Raw genomic sequence first — 22,124 nt, 5'->3', positions numbered from 1 at the left:
CTAAGCCATCCAGGAAACCAACAGACACTCATCAATCTTCAGATTGCAGGAACTGTAAAATCTGTCTCAAAATGAACATCTGGAACATTTAAATCTTACATCTAAATCTGATATTATACTATGAGAGCCCATAGGGATTAGGATAAAAGTACTGACTGCACAAACATCTGTCTGTGTCAGTTAATGGACCTCTTTCTTCAGCTTCTTTCAGTCAACAGGGTTATCTTGTCTATGCACATTATGTTAACATTTACAAATGCTAAACAGTGATATCACATTTAAGCAAGGGTCACAAATTAGCTTTATAAATAACATTGTAGTAGTAAGTTATTATTATGCAGATAAGTGTCAAAAGAAAAGCAAGTATAGTTGTGTCATGAGCACTCTTCCTAAAGCCACTAACATTAACAATTTGAAATCTGCCTGGATCATTCCAGGGGTTTTTTTTATTTTCATTTCTACTTCATCCTCCTTTATAATCCACAGATGCCAAAGATCATCTCCATTCTTCATACTGTTACTAGGGAGAACTGTAAGTATAAAACTACATCATAAAAGAATGGAAGTACATGAAGGTATCTGCTGTTGTCCATGGACTGAGTACCTTAACATTTAATGACTAGATCAGTTTCATGCTCAGCATTTGGCCTTTCAGAAACACAATGCTTTCTCTAAAATACATATGTTCCCTGCAGTGACTGTAGAGATATTTTACCTCCTTAATTTTCACCAGAAGGTAGCTGAAGTCTCCGCTTAAAATGTAGATTTCCCCTTTGGTAGCACTAATAGAGCACCTTAAGCATAACTGGTTTAAAGCAGAAAATTAAAATTGGATGCCAAAAAGAAAGCAGAATTGGCATATAACTCATACAGACATTTTGCCTGACTTCTTCCAAATATTTTATATGTTTCTTTTTGGCTTGGAAACCATCACTTTTTGTGTGGCCTGTGTCTAATAGTACAACCTTTTACTTATTCACAAGGTTAGCAATTAATGCCTTCATATCTGATACAGCGATTTCTTTAAAAACTTCTTATAAAAAGTCTGGTCATCTGGCAACAGAGAAGAAGGAAAATAAAGAAGAACAGCACAAGTCTGCCTCAAAACTTTGGCCTAAATCCAGTTCTAGCCATGCACATGTGGTCAGCTGCAACAACTGATGGCCCTATACTGGGGATATATAACATTATTTATAAAGAAAGACGCACCTATCCTTGCCCGTGGGTGTATATCTGCATCTCTATTGCCTATTTGTACAAAAGCTGAACTTTGCTAAACTTCTGATGAAATTGATGGTCCTATAGTAAACATGCACTGACTTGTCATTGCATGTATGTAAGTTAAAAGAATGGATCAGTCTGGACAACACCTAAAGGCATGGAGAAGTGTGCACTCATGCTTGCTGACCTTGTAGCATCTGTATTATGGTATATGTAAAACACCACATGATTGGCTCATTCCTATGGCTGAGGCCTATGCACACATGTCATGAAGCATTTAGTCCTGCAGGGCTGGCAGGAGTGACTGACAAACATGCTCACATATGCCTTTGATAGGGGGAAGAGTACTTGATATGATACCCATATATGGAACATTATGTAATGAGATAAGCAGGCTGATCATTAAGTGAGGGGAATATCTGCCTTAAACTGGTTCTATCTGTTCTGAAGAAGTAGGGATGCAATTTTTCCTTTATCAGTGGATCTGTACTGTGTATATGGAATCAAAAATGAATTTAAACTAATGCTTTGTTTCATGTAGAGACTGGTTTTGTTTTGTCAAACCTTCTGTCCTGTGCAGATTGTCTGTCTGAACAAACTTTGCTCACTTCTATATTGACATGTTGCAAGGGTCGTGTCTTTGCCTACAGAAAGTGTTTGGAGCTTCACTTTCAATTTTCATCTTCAGTACACTGGACTAAGAGAAAGGTTTTTTAAAAATTTACAGACATGAGACTGCATTCATAAGGGCTCAGAATGTTGTATGTATTTTCTGTTCAGACATGGAAGAAAGGGTCAGCAATCCCAAAGGCACATGGAATATGTGGCAGTAGCATAGGGAGGATGAAAGGGGAAATACTGAACAGCAAGCCTTAGTGCACCTGATCACTTGTGGGGAGTAGTGGGGGTTACTGAGCAAGCAACTAAGCCACAGTGGCTTATCTTCTTAGTGGCTTAATAAGAAGTGCAAACTCACTCAATTCAAACCACTACATATTTTACTTTTGAGGGAAAAAAAAGCTCAGCTAGTGTTCGTATTGTGTTATTAGCCATGGTAGCTAAATGGAACTTCAAATTCAGCACCACTAATGACCATTGTTTTCTTCATAAGTGAACAACACAAGTTCACAGACTCATAGACAGAAATATAGTCCACACCCAGTTTCAGGATGATAAAACAAATGAACATTCAACCCTACTTTGAATTGACAAGCTAATCTGTGATTAATTAAGTGAAAACTTAGGTTGCTTGCATATCAAACCTACAATAAGCCTTTACCTGAACAGTTTTCTTGCTGGCCTGGAGTCTTTGTTTGGTCATATCCAGCTGAGATGTTAATTTTTTATTTGCTTCTTTGTACTTTTTGAGAGATGCTATTACAGTCTTCTTGGAATTTTGTGAAATAGCTAACTGCTGCTGTAAGGATGTAATCCGTCCCCAAAGTGAGATGGAGTAGCCAGGTTTCTGTACCACAATCCCTCTCTTCTTCTCTCTGTTGACTAAACATTGGTCAGATTGATCAGCAATTAATCTGACAGCTTTCATTGGCATTTGAATAAACAGGCATCCTCTCTTAACTCTCGACACTTGCTTGGACAACCCAGTCAACCTCACGCTTCTTTTTCCAGCTGATACAATATAATATTAAGTATATTCTAATACTGGTGATGATACACAGACAAAAATGATGCACAAAACATATTCTGTGAGACCAAGACCTTACTTTTATCTAGTCTTCTATAAAAAATTAAAAGGGCATATTTTAAAATTTATAGCAAATTTGAAAGCACAATGGGTACCATAGCAGAGAAAAAGATATCAAGTAGACCAGGTGATATGTTTTAGATCAAATTATGCTGAAGAATACTATGAGATATTCTTCCTAAATTACTTATTCCGTTCCAAAATTGCCTATCCTTTTGGCTCAGAATAAAAGGAAGACATGTAAAAAACAGGAGGACAAACCACTTCTGAGAAAGTGTTTCTCCTCCCTGCAGACTCCCAGGTAAGAACTTGTTCTGGAAATAAAGATCTTCACCACGCTCCATACTTCAGTTGTGTACTATTCTTTCTTCTATCAGGCAGGATTAGAGAAGAAGCAACCCAGTAACATACTATTGCTGGAAAAGGCCATTTGTATGACGATTGGAATATACAGGGGTGTGCCTGGGTTTTTTAAGGTAATACTGGGAGGGCGGGTAGGAAGATCAAAAGATTGCAACACAGTCCAAGGCTTCTAAGAGCTAGGGCTCAACTGAACAGGCATTTACTTGTCCCTTGTTCTGTCTGAACAATGGTAAGATCCAAAGAAGCTCCTAGTCAAGTCCAAACGAAAAGTTAGTAAACAGGTGCAACACAGCCTGCCATCTTCTGTTGAGGCATAAACACAGCAATGCCAGAAAGAGTGGCAGTCTGTTAAGAATGGCATGTCTTCTGGTCTACATTTCTTTGTCCTATCCTGAGCTAACAGAACAAGTTAATACAGTCTGGAGTGGCACAGGAAATAATTTGGAGAATGTACAAAATTCTAAAGGAGGCAGGAAAACCTGCAAGGCTTCCCAAGAACAGCTTTAAAAATATAAAAATTGTGCATTTCCAGCAAAAACTTGATCCCTCATCTGTGAGGAAATGTTTCATACTCAGTGGATACAGATTCAATCCAGAATGTTGTCCAGTTGTCCACATGTTTTCCTTTTGCTTTTATTAGGGTGATTTGGGTTTCTGAACTGCAGGAATAACACCAAGACCCCACATTTAGGGATCCTGGTCCCGGTACTGCCTGTTGCTGTTACTACTCAAACCCCTGCTAACAGCGAGACCATCAGTTTTGCCATGAACCTACTCATTAATTAAAATCTGCAACCCAGTGAGGTAGGTTGGGTTGAGAGTCTCTGGCCCAAAGTCACCCAGTTGGCTCTATGGCTGATCCCAGATCGTCTTTTTCCTCTACCTTTAAAGTTATTAACATTTTCAAGGCTTTTTTTTTCCAAGGGCCCCCTATCTCTTTATTCATTTTGTTTTGGTAAACCAGCCATTTTTTCCCAAAAAGGTGGTATAGAAATGCTTTATATCAATCAGTCAATAATGATCAACATCAAAAATTGGCTTCAGACTCCAAGCAATGACTACGGATTAGGAAGGAGAAAGAAAACAGAAGCAACTACCTACCCTATGCTAAAAATTCCAGAAAGAAGACAGGCAAAGATATCAGATGCACACTTCTGTTCCAGCTGGACTGTCCCTACTCTTGCTCCAGGGCCAGCAGATACTAACTGTCCTATGGGAATGAACCTTAGATGTTTGCTCCTGCTGGAGTGGGGTTGCTTGTACAGTCACTGGTACAGCATTTCTAAACATACAGCAGGTACAAGTCACTTTGAGGACTATAGCTAAAGATTGGGATATAATCTACTAAATAAATATTTGCCTGGTTTTGATCATGTTGAACATCAATCCATGCGGATATCAGGGATGAACAAATGGAAATACAATTGTGCATTTAACAGCTATGTTGAACAGTTTATGAGACTCTTACCTTTAATAGGGATGGTTGCTGAATTTGGTGTCTTATTCCTTTGGGATGGAGCTGTGTCTGCACTATTGTTTTGCTATAGATAAAGAAAAGATAGAAGGAAGGAAAGAAGAAAAAGAAACATGTACTGAATGCCTGTGCAAACATACATAAAGTAAATGGATATTTTAAAGAGTCACACATTCTTTTCAGCTCATGCGTTAAGGGGCTAATGAGCAGGTATGACACTTGAAGAGGAAAATACAGCTCTTCCTTCCTGTCGTTTTGAACTCCATCCACCCAAGACTGCAGATTGTGAACTTGCTGCTAAGTAAAGCAATAGCAGCATGAGTAGACCAAAGGCCCCTGACTAAAGGACTGCTCTGTGGAGCACAAGCGTTGGGAACATTCACTTAGCTACCACTAAAGAGCATCCACCACAACAGCATTATTTGAAGTCCCAGCTCTGAGGTCCAGTAGTCTTGCAGCTGGGACTCTGAAGGCTAAGCTTCCTCCCCACCCTCCCACCAAACAATGCTGGCTGCCTTCCCCAAGGTTACAAATGTGCCTTAGAGGGTAAAAAAGGGGTGTGCTGGGGACCAGCCAGGGAGGAGTCTCAAGCCAAGGACTTAATTCCTATCAGTGTCTTAGCCTCCTTTTTGCCCCCATCAAAAACAGCTATCTACATAAAAATCAGGATGTGAAGTGTGGCAGCAACTGAACTCAGAGGCCTATGTGCCTTTAGGGTGGGGGAAATAGGACTTGATCTTTAGAGATACTGCAAGATATAGAGAAACATTAAGACTTCTGAGGAACTTATAGCTCATGTCTTCTACCTGAAATGGCAATATATGTCTCATTCAGTTCAATCATGGTTGCTGCCAGTATGCAATATTAAGGAAAGAATAGAAGAGATGTGCTTGACTATTTCTTTACTTATTGTATGCCTATCCTTCCTTTGGAAAGCAGCATCAAATGACAAACAAATCATGCACACTCAGTTGCCCACATGCAAATACAAACAGAATACGCAGTCATAGCAAAAACCCACAGACCCATGTCATGAGCGACTACACAGAAATGGTTAACCAGAACAGCTTCCACACTGTGGCTTCTAAAAGAAATATAACTAGATTTGGGTATGAAAGAGGATATGTGCACCCAGCCAGAATATGTGCACCCAATTAACTCAGTTCAGAGCAAGGTAAAGAAAGATATAGCACGCGATCAGGAAACCGCTTGGCTGGCCCTGGGCAATACTTTCAGACACCAGAAACTGGCAGGGATGACAAGCTACCCTTACCTAGTCCAGGGTACTCCTGCCGAGTTGTGGACTGCACCCTACACTTGCCAATCTGGAAACGCAGATTGTTCCATGATTTTAGACATCTGAAGACAAGGAGCCACAAACCATCCAGTTGTAATTTAATGCCTATGATTACCATGAAGTATTTGTCAGGGATTTAAAAGGGTCCACACAATTAAATGCACTCTCAAATTTTACCTTTCTATGACGCAGTCTGATTTGCCCTTCTAAATGCATGGTGTTTGCAGGCATTCCATTATCTCCCATCTTGTTTTGTTCATACTGAACATTTTTGTCTGTCAGTACAATATGCTCTGCTGTTTTGGTCCCCAGGTTTTCAGGAGCTGGTATTTCAGAGTCACTAAGAAGAACATATTTGGAAAGAACAAAAGGTTTACTAGTCTTGGGTTTAACAGTCTCCAACTATTCAATAAAGGTATGAATGGAACAGCTATACATGATTTGCAAAAAACTAAGTGCACATTTGGCACAACTGCCACAAAACAGTCAAGCTATAACCTGAAATTTAGAGGAAAAAAAATAACTCTTTTAAAGTAACTAGTATCATCGTATTACCTTTCATTTGACCCCTTTTAGAGTCTAACAGACACTTCTTGCTCAAGCAAAGTGAATGAAAAAAGGAAATAATGGTAAAAATTGTAACTACTGCTCTTACCCGTTCTGCTATTTGCCTAGGACTCTGTAGGCCACTAATCACTTGACCCTTGCACACTGTAACTATACCTACAGATCCAGAATAGGGTAATTCTTCTGTTTCTCTTGGAGAGCAGAAGTATACTGGGAAACATTTAAGAAGCCATTAATTCCAGACAGAGGCACATGTAGTTCAGCCCTCACATTTTCTCTGGCATATCTGTATAGGCCATACATAGCCTGCTTCAGCAGTGTTCTAGACAGAACCTGCTGAATCCTCCGTAAATCTGGCAGATTTGATTTTGCTTGTCCTCATGGGATAACTGTTTCCCCCATACCACCTCAAATTTAGAAAGAATCTCTACATAAACACATGAAGGCATACAAGAAAAAACAACTATGCCCAGTTCATTTTCAGGACATTTAATTAATCTGACATCTAAAAGCCTTCAGTGCTGCTGGCAAGACAAGTTACCCTCAGATTTTTAAAAGTGAATTGATCTGTATGTGACCAATGCTTTTCGTATCCTGAGAGCACTGGGTTAGCAAAATGATGCAGTCTACTCTGATCCACCATTAATCTGCACAGGAGACTAGGGACCTGTAAGGCTTAGGCTGGTGGCAACATCAACATAGCAGAACTGAAATATGTTTGTAAGGTTTGGCAGATTTATTTTTCTATACAAAAATTCAACACAGTAAAAGCAGGAGTGAACTCTGAGCTTATGTGTTTCCTCTCCCATACTAAGCATTGGATGTAACATCCCAATGAGGCCATAGCACATTTGTCCATATGTGGGATTGCTATGACTCTGCAAACTGTGTTTTCAAGATATAGAAATGTGCAATATGGACCAATTTGCACATTACATTGTAGAAGGGGAATATGCATACACAAGTCCAAGGATCAAACCATTAATTTCTAGAACCATAGCAAATAGAAGTAGAAACACGGGAAGTTGCACTATACTTCATGTGTCAGACAATTCATTCATCTAGCCCAATATTGTTGACACTAACTGGCAACAGTACTTTCCAGGATTTCAGACAAGGATTTTCCCAGCTCTGCCTTGAGACACCAAGGAATAGACCTGGGGCCTTCTGCCTACAAAGTACTCTAACACTGAGCTACAGATTCATCAACCCAAAATAACCATAGTCACTTTTCCTTTGAAGTAATACTTCTTCCTCCGAACCAAACATTGTAGGAAGGTCTCACATGAATATGTCTATGTTACAATGATTTTGCTTTGTTATGAAGCTGGTATAATGCTCTAAACAAACTGCCCCCTTATGCATTCACAGAAATGATACTGGAGCATGAGGGCAGTTTGACAGCAAGCACTGTCAGCCACTAATGGATGTTGCACCACACCTCACTTCATATCATATGGCTTCATACTCAGGATACTCCTCCCATCTACTGCCCTGTAAAGAGAAGGAATAGCAGGTCGCAATAGCTGACCAGGTGCTTGCCCTCCTATATATCCTGGACTATTTACAATGTAGAAAGTTGGTTTGCTGCATGTAGTTCCCTGCTAAAAGATTACGGTCTAAAGTTTGTTGCAACTGAACAGCTTAAACACCATCCTTTATCTCTGTGTAAAATTGAAGTGACAATAGGGTATTATAATACAGGTTTTTTCCCAATAAACAAATCACAATTTTTCAGTGTAAATATGAGCATGGAAGGGGTTCCAATTCCATAAGTAGGAAGGGTGAAGTTCAGTGGTAAAGCACGTGCTTTAAATCAAAATGATGAATCCCTGACATTGCCAAGGATAGCAGTTGACATATCCAAGGCTGGGCTGACTTCCATCTGAGACTCTGGAGAGCGCTTGCCAGTTCTGTAGACTGATACTAGACAGACAGACTATAGACTAACACAGTAAAAGGCAGCTTTCAGTGTTCACAATAATTGTGACAGTGCTGATGTTCAACCTTTGCATTGGTAAACTTTTTCAGAAATGTTCATATGACCAAAAGCCACTACTGTCATTAGAATATCCACACAACAAATCACATACACATGATCAAGTACTCATCTAGAGCAATCAGTGTAGCTGGTGTAGCCAAGATTAATTAGTAACTGGCTGTGTTCAGACAAGGCAACAAGCCGTGGTGGGTTTTTTAAAACCATTCTTGGTCTGTTGTGTTGTCTAAACCCAGTTATCATATTTCATCATTTTAAGTTTGGTCTTTAGTAATCACAGTAAGAAGTAATGGTTTGCTTCTGTGGTTTGTCTATGGTTACCATATAGTCCTATGGTTTGTCTGTGTTACCATAGCTTGTAGGGTTGTTTGAACCTAGGTTCATGGTGTCCTGGTACATGACTACCACAGAGTTCTCTGGAAAAATGGCAACTGCAAGAGCCAGTCCAACCTTCCAGCCAGCATTCAGCCTCTATGAGTGGACCAATGAAAAAGAGACAGATAACACAGGCAGAGAGTGATGCACCTTGGGACTGAATTTCAGGCACAGTGGTAGATGGGATATATGTCAACAATGGGAAGACTGAGCAGGTGGAAAGAAACCACAATAAAGTAGAAACCACTTGATCATCTGTCACATAGGATCATGGTAAAAAAATGGCAATTCTACAAGGTTTTTTGTCATGTTGTGTGAAAATAGCCACAATGTTATTTTACAGCGGACAGTAGATTGTAGGAAGGAGGGGAATCTCTGTAAATTTTCCCCTTCCAAGTTGTGCTAAAAACATATACAACCGGCAAATGGAAATTAATTGGATTTACTTATTTGAAATATTTATACCCCGCCCCATACGCAAAAGCATCTCAGGGAAGCTTACAAAAATCAAATCAAACAATCCAGCAGGTTAACAATAATTAAATAACTAGTTAAATATGCACATATATATTTACTGGGATTCTGCCCAATACACATAGTTGAACAGATTATTTAGAAGTAGCAACCACATTACTGAGAAAAAATGTTTATAGTACATTTTTTCTAAGCTATCTTTGCAGATTTTAATCTATTCAAGTTGCAATGAATGATTCACATAATATATTCATTTATTTGCCTGGTATAGACATTTTTCAAATATACTTTTATAACTTTCAATTTATGAGCAGTATCCATTGCACCCACATGTTAAATAATAGTTCCAAAAAAAAAAAAAAAAAAAAAACCAACTGGAAACAAGCCAAAATGCTCCTTTCTAGAATAGGAGAAGTCAGGGGAACTCACAGAAGGGATCTCTGAAGATCTGTCCTATTCCTAAACTAAGTATTTTGGCTCTTTTCCAGGATTATTTTAGATAGTGCTAGTTTTCTTTTGTGCTTACCATGCATCCCACAGGTGTGAGAGAAAGAGCACAGGTTCAGTGGATATAATTCTATGAAAATTCTACACAACTCAAATAACATGCAAAAGTGTCCATTGTATAACATTAGAAAGATTTCACTAATATTATACAATTGCCTACAGAATAAACAACTTTCTCTCAGGAAACCTGGAATGATTCAGGTAACGTGCACATTGTTCTACTGCACAGGGGGCAGTGTCTGAAAGTTGAGTAATATCTGTACTAGTATTACGATTAGATGAATAAAATGAAACCAAGTGGAAAGCTGTACAATTCTGCACCTGTGGGCCTCTTACAGCCTATGGATAAAGTGGCACACTTTCCATCTTGATGGTAGTGTTTGCTGAGAACTTTGCATTTGTGTAGTCACACTGTAGTCACTTTACTGTAGTGGCTACAGTAGTCACTACAGTAACTACACTGTAACTACACTGTAACTACACTACACTACAGTGACTACACTAAAGAGACACTGTAGTCACATTTGTGTAGTCACTTTACTGAACTAATTTTCAGCCATCATTCAATTAAAGTTAGTACAATGACTGTACATAAAACATACATGAAATAATTAGTGTGGATGGTCCTTAATTTAAAGGTGTTAAACAGCTTGTAGACATCTGGTAGCAAACTGAAATGGGTCATTCAAAATTTATCTAGCTAAATTAAAGGGGGAAAATGTTTCTCCTCCTGGGTCGGCATGTCACAAGATAACTAAACCAACTTCATAGGCTTGCCTGGGAATCCTTAGCTGTCAGTGGTGAATATGCAAAGGGCCAGCAAATTAAATCAACCTGCCAAACTGTCAATTTCAAGCCTCATGACTGCATGAAAATAGCATCACTGGAAGAAATCAAGCATTGCCTTCTTTTGGGTTTCCTGGCACCTATTCAAATACTCATGCAGTTGTGGCTAATTTTGCATGCAAATTTCAGTCAATAAACTCAGAACAAGACCTCCCAAGGTATTTCAAAGGCTCTGACAGTATTTTTTCTGAATACCAAATCGACAGTAGTTGAAATTCAATCTCTATTTGCTAGTGCTTTACATATGCATAGTGTCCCCTCTACAGAGTGAAGTTAATGAGAGCCGTACCTGCTTTCACTCATATCCTCCCAGCCGTCCTTATTGATGTTCTCAAATACACCACTCATAACCTTGATGGACTGACTGAGTAGAGACTGGTGATGTTTCACCAGACTCTTTTTCTTCCCTCTTTTCAACTTAACTTTGGCACTTGCACTCTTGCATCTACATTGCCCACAGGTTGCTTCCTCTGTGGCCACAGACCCCACTACCCTTGCTCTGTCCAGCGAACTCTGCAGTTGCTTCACTTGATTCAGCAGATCCTCATTTTCGTTTCTCAGTGAGTTCACTTCTGCCATTTGCCTCTTCAGAGTGCTAATCTCTCTCTCCAGCCCATTTATCATTAACTGAAGAGCTTCTTTGCCCTTCTTTATTTCTGTGATCTTTTGCAGTAATGTCTCCAACTCCTTCTTCTTGGTCTCCAAGTCATCACTGCACTGTTTAAGCAATGCTTTCAGATCTCGATTATCCTTAGTTAACCCTTTATTAACTTTCTTCAACTTCCAGGATTCTGTCTCAAAACACTTCAGCCTCCTTTCCAGTTGTGAAACCTAAATATAATAGTGGAAAACACATTTCACTTTCAACCTTTGCAAGAGCAGCCAATCTATCCATTATGTCTTCACATCCTATATACTCTATGAAAATAAAATTACATCTAATACAAGGACAAAAGCTATTTGAAGTACCTAATTGAAAAATAATTCAAAGGTAGAGTACATGAATACATCTGGACTGCAATAATGCATCTGTTAAACAAAGGGCAGATGGTAAAAGAAGTTAAAATTCTCTACAAAGTGACACAGAAGTCTAAGTAGTAAGAGATTAAGCAATATATTTTGAACATTCATTTAGATTGAGCTACACGTACTCAATAAATAATATTTATGATTTCATTTATTTTGAGATGCTTACAAATACAATGTGATTCTATGCACTTAAATCTAAAGAAGAATCAGGGCAACACTTCAGTGTATTAACTATAGCAGTGTTTCTTGGGATTGGAAGGGTACACATAGTAGACAAAACCGTTGACAATTCAACTGCCACACATTTCCTTGTCACTTTGGTCAATGAGTCCAGCAAGGTGAGTGCTCATCCATGGCATGTTACTCTTTGAAACATCAACACTTCACTTTGGGTTGTGGGAAAGGATCCAAGTCTTATCAGTAAGGGCACAATTTTATGTATGTCTGATAGATAAACAGTCCTACAACTCTCATCCAGCACGTTAGCTGTAGGAGGTTTTTCTGTCTGAACATATAAAGGGCATAAAAATCAATAATGTTGTTCCGCCAAACACACTTAATACTTTCAATCACATTCAAGGATTAACACTCAAAAATTCATAAATTCTTTAATTTGAAATTTGCTAGTTATGCTGTTACCTTAAAACAATTAAAATCAAAGGGTTAAATATACAGAGAAGGTGTATATTCATACAATTCTGGGGGCTTTAGAGGCTGAAAGAAGAGACATTGCACTCAACTTCAATAAGAATAGTACCATTCAAATAAACAAACACAAACAAATACATTCTACTGCTGAAAATAGTTGGGAGGTTGTAATGGATGGGATTATTATCACTCTTAGCTACAGTTACTTCCCACTAAGCAATGGTTTGCCTCACTGCAAATGTTAATACACACACACTATGGTTAACACTCCCTGTGGCAGTGCTGAGGCTCTTCTGTAAGTTATTTACTTCAAATTAACCCGGACCATAAATCCCTCCCATGTAAGATACTTGCTGCCATTTAGTTTTGTAAAAGAGATTCTTCTTTATTTAGTAGATGGCTAAATCATTTACAGTAGTTGAAAGGAAACAATGAATGCCTTCAAGGTTTATACCTTAAGGTCTCAGGATAACGCCTTATGCCCTTAGAGATAGAAATTAGAGTGTACCTGGCAAACAAAATTACTCTGAAACACAGATGATAGGTGTGACATCCTCTACTGTATCGCTCAAATTATTTCAATTACTCTCTCTACCTTAAGATAAATGAATGTGAGCATTTCCTGTTCTGTGTTATTACTTTAACATGATGTTTGTCATTCAGTAATAACGAGATGACAGCATTCATTACCTGACCATATGGCAAGTGTTAGAAGTATACACAATCACATCATCTGCTGTAAATTACTGTACTTCCTACAAGCTAATTCACAAATATAAGATAAATGGACACAATATACTGATATTAAGTCACACAAGGTCTTGCTTACTCAGTTTAAGTGTACTTCTAAATCTTCCATTTAAGTTGCTCAGTATATTGTTGGGGATAGAAAAGGAGAAAGACTCCTTCAAGGATATCTTTGGAGCAAACAAAACATATGGCAAAACACAGCCAGCCTCTTAAGTGAGCAGCTGTTAACAAACTACTTGAGCAAACTGGAAATATCAGCTCTAGAGATATGAAGGCCTGGGAAAAACAGGAAAGTAGTTCCCCCCGCCCCCTATTTTGTTTCGGGACCTTTTCATCTTTAATCCACATAGTTTGTTATTGTACAGTCTAAGTATGAAGGCTGTTAAGCTGTGGTTTCCCAGTTCTTGAAAACTTAGAAACACTTTACATTCACATTCAAACATACATTTAGGGTGTACAAGATTAAGAATGATCACCTTTGTTGAATTTCACTTCTGTTTTCTGCTTTGGAGTGGTGACCCGCAACAAGAATTCAACAAGCAGACCATTCTATTGAATTTCTGCATTAGGAGTGAGTCAATAACACACTCTCTCCCAACAGAGATGGGTCAGAATTATCTGACTGCCAGTGGGTGGCCAGTGGGTGGGGTTGACTAAAAGAAAGTAAGGCCAGGGCACTGAATCAGGGAAAGACACCATGGGTTGAATTCTTTGGATTCGTGGAAGTCTCTGGTCCGTTCATTCATTTATTCTTCAGTGAACACTATTGGGTGAATTTGCTGTATGCCAGTATCCCCCTCCCCTTTGTGAATCAGTGAACCACTGACATCATCTTAAACACATCATACAGACCTCAGACCAGTGTGACTGTTAAATATACATTCTTATGTTTTGTAATATGCAGTTACACACACACAGGCAAGCATGCAGTTTTAAATTTATTGGTTTTGCGAGGAGAGGAGAGGAGAAGTTTAATGTGTCATACCATACAGTGATAAATTGAGCCACCACAAAACAAACAAACAAACAAACAAACCTAAAGCTGTGAAAATCAAGGGTATGCTTCTATTTACATTGAGAGCATTTCTAGATTGGTCTCCCTGCTCTTCACTGTCTCTTTAAACACAGTTTTACATTTCCTTTCATCCTACAGGAGACACATATATATTTTCTATGAGCATTGATTTCTGACACAATTTTGGCAGTTAGGGTTATTTTGAATTATGGGGGGTAATTAAAAAAAGAACACATGGCTTACATTCATCAGTTCTGTCTTTTAACATATGATCCCTTACACTGAAATTGAGATTTAACTTGCTGGGCTCAATATCTTACAGATTAGGGTACCTTCTCTAATGTCTGTGCTGATATTTCTTTCACATTCTTCTTTGGCGTACTGTTCTTGACCCCATTCTCTTCACCAAGTCTAAAGAGCAGCTCTGGAAGAGGGAATAAATAATATATTGTGACACCTAATATCCTAGTAAAACAATGCTAAGGCTTTTTAAGGAAACAGATCCATTAATTTCCCAATTATGAATACTGTGGTTTATTCTCTTGTCCAGCTGAATGGTCAGTCTCAAATGGGTGACCTCTTTTCAAAGTCTTATGCTATATGATTATGAATCCTTGTAGCATCACTATGTTTTCTCCCAGTATAAGCTTTTCAAAGGCACAATAGATCTGCAGGTTAAAGATGCTGTACTTTTATTCCGATCTTCATTCTTTGATAGACTATTCCCTCTGTGTCATAAAAGGCGAATTCATGGTCTTTTTATCTATACAGTCACTAGCAGTTTTGTTCTCTAGGTCTTATCCCCTGCCAGGAGGATCAGAGTGATTGGTGAACAAAGCAAACAGAAACAGAATTAGGGTGGACAGAACTTTAAACTCACTTTTTTGTAAGGTGAAAGGTCAGGCACTTTACAGAATAAGTCATACCTGCCATTCTACTGAAATGTTAAGAGATTCATAGCAATTAGTCACTCCAACAAACAACTGCTAACCCATGATTTGATACACCACTCTGAGGAGCATCTACATACTTCCTAGTAACTACAAGGTTCCTTCCTCCTCCTCTCTGCTCTAGGCTCAAGCGTGGCATCTCAAAATGGGTTATGTTACCAGAACTACCAATATAGCCTCAGATATGCAATATGTAGAGTGGCAACAACTTGAAAATACAGTCACTGCTCGATGTAGTAAACAACTTCTGAGAAGCTGCCTCAATACATTTTATCAAATTATCCTAATATCTCTCCTTTTATGTTATTTGTGACTAAGCACCGGAAATAGCCCAGACTACATGGGGAGCCTCTTACACAAGAAGCTTTACCATTTGATGACCTCAATGTGAAATCACAACTTGCATGTCTGATAGACGTTTTGTATCTCTTCCAACCCCACCAAATGCAATACACTGAAGTCAGTGAAATACAGTGAAACACATCTTTTCAGTGAAGTCAGTTCACACAAATGTACATGAACCAAGTATTCAGAAATCAAGAATAAGGGGTGTATACAGGAATGTATGCACTCATATATACTGGAACCAGAATGCAGCTGTGCTTTCCTTATAAAATGAACATTAACAATTTCCTATAAAGCAAAGGGATTACAGCAAATCTGCTCAAATGTTGCAAAAAATTAAACAGGACTTTTCTTTTTACATAACAATATGTACCAAATGGGGCAAAGGTATGCTTTAGAAGCATCATTCAAACCTACAAGTGGACATGGCAGGTCAGCTGAGAACTTCCAATTCACAAACAAAGCAGAAGCAGAAGAAAAGCATGCTACTCTCTGTAGGTTAACAATCCTCTCGGCATAAACAGTGACTAACAAGTTTGTTAGAGTGAATTAGACCTTTCTTTTGTCTTTGGAACATGTCATAGCCAATTAAAACTTCTGTATTCATGAAATAAATGGAGCACTACTCTAAAGATAATGGAAGCTGAAAAAAGTAAAATTGTGCAGCTGGGGAATATGTACCTTTACCTTGATATTAATCTATTAGCTCCCATGTTAATTCTAAGCATAGTCCCTCAGCACAGTGGTACTGCATACATTTTCTACTTCCTTTAAGTAACATGCAATGGTAATACATAGATGCTTTTCATCTTTTTCTAAATATTCACTCATTTGAATGTCAACGGCAGCTTTTATATCAACATTTACTTTTGAGGGTTTTTTTAGTTTTTAATAGTAAATTGATCAAAGCATTCAATGTTTATTTTATAACATGATTAGATATATGAATCACAACTACTGTATCTAAGATGCTGCGTATCTTACAATCAAAGGTGATGTAAATCATTTTCCGTGATCCAGAATATTAGGGACTCAGAATGCAGCAAATGAAAGGAAGACAGATCAGTTAAAATAGTAACTGCTGCCAAGCAAAATTTTGCAAAGTTCTTTTGAAAAGTTGCAGACTGTGTCCTGCAGGAAGAGGTATGGTGGTACAGGCTGCCTGCCAGTCTAGAACCTTTTGTAGCCATATCACGTTTGGAAAAGGGTCTTGAAAATTGAAAAGGAAATGTGTGCCTTCCTTCCCTTCTGAAACACGACTGCGTAATGCAAGCAAGGAAGGTTTTTTAAAAATCCTTATAGCATGTATCTTCTGTCCTATATCTTTCTCCCCTTCTCGGGATTCCTATGAAATGGAACATGAATGGACCAGTCACTTCCTCTTTTTTCTCTCCTCACTTCTACTTACAGATCATACAGCTTCCTCCCCTGCCCACAACTGACATGTCCATATTATGTATGTCTGGGAAGCTGGCAATCAATCTTGCTTTGGTGTTTGTTTGTTTTTAAAAGAAACTCTTTAATTTGCAGTCATTCATTGTGTCACATATCTAGGCATTCACTTGCACATTTAGAAGCTATAACCTTATTTTTGGTTGTTCCCATTAAAACAGTTACAAGCATTACATTTTTCTATCCATTAACATATTAGCTTTGTCTGTGGCTTCAAGACCTAAGAAAAAGAGCAATTCATTTGCCCTAGTTCTTGATGTTCAGTTTAATAAAAACAATGGTTGCTGAAGGGAGAAAGTAAACTACTAGTTTACCTGTATTTAAATAAATAGGGCATTTCATTTTGGAATAACCACCAGAAAGCCAAAGTGCATCAAAAAGAACATGGATTGTTCATTAATTTGAAGAGGTCAAATGTGAAAAGAAATTACCATGCAAAAACAGAGAAAAGAAATTACAAATGTAATTCTGCTTCCCTCACATTGAAGTGATGGCTGTGAATCATAAACCTTATACTGTTTTTGTCTTTGCAATCAGCATGAAAAGAATATCATAAGCACAATTATTTTAAATTAAATTCCACTGAATTAACAGGAGTCAAGTCATAAGATTCAATGCATTTATTATTTAACTTTGGTAGAATTGCATTTTTAAAAGAAAAGGCTCATGCACTGCTTATGGGAGAGCTAATCAGCTCCTTGCATGCACGCGGAGCCCATATGTGTGATGCACAGAGATCACAAAGAAGAACTAATACTGACAAGCTGCTAGAATAAGACACAACTGCCTTAAATTATCTGTATACTTATGGACTGATAGTCCATTTCTTCATCCCATCCCATTACATGTGCATGTGCTCTTCATTATTCTTAGTGTTGTTAGGCTACCTAGACTCCTGTTCAGTAAACAACATTTAACTTATTACATTTCATCCAAAGACAGAGCATCATGATCTTCTGACAATTCAGGGACTGTTAGTTCAATCAGTAGATTCTGGCAATCATTAATCAGGGAAGCTTAACTATGGTTTGGCATGTTCTGTAAACTGATAAACTTGTGTTTGGCTGACAAACTGGAATAAGAAACCATAGTAAGAATTGCATCTGAGTAAACTCTGGTTTGGTGTGATGTCTGATAGTTCTGCTTATTGCTCTCCCTCCAGAGGTAAATCTACCATGAAGACAAGGGTGAACTTAAGAAGCTGTGTGTTAAGGGGACAGGAAAAAAAAAAGCAGAAGACTAAATCTAGTGCAGGGTTTTGTGACAATTATCACAAAACATGACTTGCTGATGGCTGGATTGAGCCTACCTTCTCTTTCTTGTTGCAGACATATATTCAGTTCTTGTATCGTGGCTTTATCCCTAGATGCAAGTACTTTCATCTGATCCAATTCCTCCTCTAAATTCAGTCTAAGAAAACACACAGAATTAAATGTGCTACAGAAAAAAATGTGAAGAGTGAATGAGATACATATACCATACTACAAAAATATATACTGAATAAAACCATGACATTGGGTTAGAACCAGATGTAGACAAATACAATGGGCTGGAATAAACAGACTTCTCTGCCCTCTCTTCCATATAACAACCAATCCTCTGAAAATTCTATACAAAGTTTGCAGGTTGTTGCTGAATAAGCTGACTGTAGTTGTAGGACAAAAGGGACAACCTCCTGTTAAAAGAAAACTACTTCTACCAGTCCTACTCCATAAACCTAAATCTGGTTCTAATACTGAAACAATACTGATACCGAAACCATTTATACTCAGCTTCAAGAAACACATACCAATATTGACACTGATTTTATTATGGTAAAAAGAAATTTCAGTTGTACAGCTTCTTCTCTCTCTCTTCAGTTGTACAGTTTCTAATCTAAAGCACACATGCACATATTCCCACTTTGCTGATAGTCTGAGGAATGACCAGAATTGCACCAAAGAAATGCATACATTATTTAACAAAACATTTTGTTATGATGGCCTTCATGTAGGTTTATTATCCTAATAACTATTTCTTCTATTTCTTCAAATAACTACAGCATACCTTCATTTTAATGTCACATTTTATAAGTACTTTTTCAATCCATCAACAATGTATAAATTTTGAATCTCATACCAGCATAACAAAATGGCTTCTATAAAATGAAGTAATCTATTCTTTCTGATGACTGAGTTACCATTGTTGTATTAAACCTATTTCCATAAGTTCTGCACCACCTAGAAACTATCTAGATTTCTCTAATAACCCTGTAATTGACTATATGTTTATCCCAAATTTATTGTGAATGTTTATATGCCAACTTAATATGGGGAAAAGAAAACAAATTCATATGATAGCAGGGCTGATTGGAGTGCTTAAAGAAGGAATGGAAATGACACATTGAATAATGCTAAGGTATCTTCAGCATTAGTATGGCATAAAATGCTTCTGGGAACAGGGGGACATGAATATAATTGATAATATATTATTAAATAATTCTGCCAGCTGTTTTTTACTAATCAAAGTCAGAAGTATGAGCAGACTTTTTAAGTCGGGAAGGAAGGTCTTCTGGAACATTTGAAATATCTCTAACTCTGGAGGGACTCAGGAATGAATATATACTTACAATTAAAGAAAACATAGCAGAAGATGGATGTATTCCCTTTGCTTATTTATTAGGGTGCATGTGATGGTTACCACTAGCAATAATCTTCTGTCATATTTTTTCATTTTCCTTTGAGAATCAGTTCACTTAGAAATGGCCCAAAAATAGACGAGAAAAAAGTCTCAGGTGCATGATTTTTAAAAATTACACATTTTGGAAAGGATTTTCCCTCCTCAGGGATTTTCTCCAAACCTGTCACAGACAGTCTTTTGAACAGACAAAAGAAACGTCAAAAAGACTCTTTGCGACATATATGGAGAAAATTCTGGAGGAAGCAAAGTCCTTTCTGAAATGAGTTGGTCATAACAAAGATTTTTTTCCTCTCTTTTGTTTTGGGATATCTAATCTTTTAATGGCAACATTATGAAAAGTAAAGATAGATATGGCCATAAATGGTGGCAAGCCAAAGTTAAATCCCTCTCTTCTCTCTCATAGCATCTAGTTACGGAAAAGAGTGATATGACTAACTCAGATGTAATGTCCAAATCTTACTTTGGCCACTGGGCCCAAGCCTCAAGCCTGCCTGTACCTTATGCACTCCAATACTCTAGCTGCTTTTCTGTTTGGAAAAACTATACTTGGATATTATATCCAAATCAGTTTGCTCATCAAACCAATATTCTAAACCATGGTCAAGCCAGTTCTGATTTGGAAGGCATGTAGAAACAGCAAAGCATAATTTCCCAGGCCTGGAAGCCAGAGGTGGAATTAAACCAGGTGGTGGAGAGAGCACATGAACCCAGGAAGATAGGCAGGTTGCTTACCTGTAATTGATGTTCTTCGAGTGGCCATCTGTACAGTCACACATATGGGTGCTGCGCCTGCACAGTGCCTAGGCCAGAAGATTAAAAAGCTAATGGTTTTTGGTGGGAAAACTCCGCTCCCCTCCCCCTTCGTGGCATAAATAGAGCAGAGCGTCCACCATTTTGTTCAGTCTTGAAGACCGAACGTTCGCCCTCTACATGTTAAGAAGAAAATTAATGACAGACAGCACTGTACCCCAACGGTACCGATACAAATTATAGTACGGTACCGAGAACAATATCCACTCACTGGCATATACCACTGGTACCGATGCAAATTACAGTACGGTACCGAAAAGCAGTATCTACTCATGGACACCGAGTGGGGCCGGTGGGTGGGTTGTGTGACTGGACAGATGGCCACTCGAAGAACATCAGTTACAGGTAAGCAACCTGCCTTTCTTTGTCACGGCCTCTGTGCATCACACATATGGGTGATTAGCAAGCTTACCCAACTCGGAGGAGGGAGGTGTCGTCAGCGAAGAACAGATGAAAGAACAGCCCTGCCAAAAGAGCAGTCCTGCCTGGTGTGCACATCAAGCCGATAGTGCTTGGCGAAAGTGCATGGCCCTGCCCACACTGCAGCTTTACAGATATCTTGAAGCAGGACCGCTGCGGCAAAGGCGGACAAAGTCGTAGCAGCTCGTGTAGAGTGACCCCTCGGGGTAACAGGGAAGTCTATTTTTGATAGTTGATAGGCCAAGACAATAGTCTGGGTGATCCAGTGCGACAGCCGTTGAGGTGTGACTGGCACTCCTTTGTCATGTTTGGAGTACTTAACAAAGAGTCTGTTCGTGCAACGGAAGGATTCCGTACGGGAGCGAGAGAAAGCCAAGCAGCGGCAAACATCAAGGGTGTGTAGAGCCTGCTCTACTGGATTCGACAGCGCTGGACAGAATGCTGGCAGAACAGTATCTTGACTCAAGTGGAATGGCATAGCCACTTTAGGAAGAAACGAAGAGTCCATACGAAGAACGACCTTTTGCTTATGGAAATTAAGATATGGAGGGTCTATGCGGAGAGAAGAAAGTTCGCTCGCTCTCCCAGCTGATGTCACCGCTATGAGGAAAGCTGTTTTCCAGGACGCCAGGCGTAGGTCGACAGTCGCCAGTGGCTCGAACAGAGGTTTGGTAAGTGCTTGGAGTACGACCGAAAGGCTCCACGTTGGCATAGCTGGGTGAATAGAAGGGTGTAAGTTCTGTAACCCCCGAAGAAAACGTCAAAGCAGAGGTTGAGAGAAAACTGATACCCCTTGAACCGTACCACGATAGTGTGAAATGGCTGCTACATAAACTTTAATGGATGACGGTTTCAGCCCCAAGTGATAGAGTTCCAGGAGAAATTGCAAAATATTGTCAATTGAGGCCATTCCAGGAGAAAAAGAATGGCGTTCTGCAAAGGAAGGGAATCTCTTCCATTTAGCCGCATAAGAGCGACGAGTGAACGATCTTAAAGCAGATGTAAGAATCGCCTGAATTTCTTGGTCAACAGTCATCGGTAGCGAAGCGGTTGCCGTCAAAACTGACGTAGGGGCCGTCGGTACAGTGCAGTGAATACAGTCCGCTAGAGGTTGGGATGTCATTGGTACCGACGCAGCGGAATGACTCAAGTGATCCGCCATGCCGTCAACCTCAAGGCATTCAGAGCTGGATGTCGG

At 38.8% G+C, this 22,124-nt stretch overlaps 1 protein-coding gene across 7 annotated transcripts in view; it reads right to left on the bottom strand.

The window, feature by feature from the left end:
• The window catches only part of CNTLN (centlein), a 213,942-nt gene that overhangs the window by 61,211 nt on the left and 130,607 nt on the right, over positions 1-22,124 (bottom strand). For 6 of the 7 annotated variants that reach the window (XM_044427774.1, XM_044427777.1, XM_044427775.1 and 3 more), the window contains 6 exons: positions 18,327-18,427; positions 14,603-14,694; positions 11,118-11,659; positions 6,238-6,400; positions 4,758-4,830; positions 2,501-2,721 (listed from right to left, as the gene is read on the bottom strand). In XM_044427774.1, the coding sequence (XP_044283709.1) occupies positions 2,501-2,721; positions 4,758-4,830; positions 6,238-6,400; positions 11,118-11,659; positions 14,603-14,694; positions 18,327-18,427 (1,192 nt within the window). The remainder of the gene's footprint in view (positions 1-2,500; positions 2,722-4,757; positions 4,831-6,237; positions 6,401-11,117; positions 11,660-14,602; positions 14,695-18,326; positions 18,428-22,124) is intronic. The other variant, XM_044427780.1, reaches the window with a different exon arrangement.

The sequence above is a fragment of the Varanus komodoensis genome, unplaced genomic scaffold (genome assembly GCF_004798865.1).
Source record: "Varanus komodoensis strain SLA01 unplaced genomic scaffold, ASM479886v1 scaffold19, whole genome shotgun sequence".
Lineage (NCBI taxonomy): Eukaryota > Metazoa > Chordata > Lepidosauria > Squamata > Varanidae > Varanus > Varanus komodoensis.
This window is presented reverse-complemented; position numbering and strand designations above follow the sequence as displayed.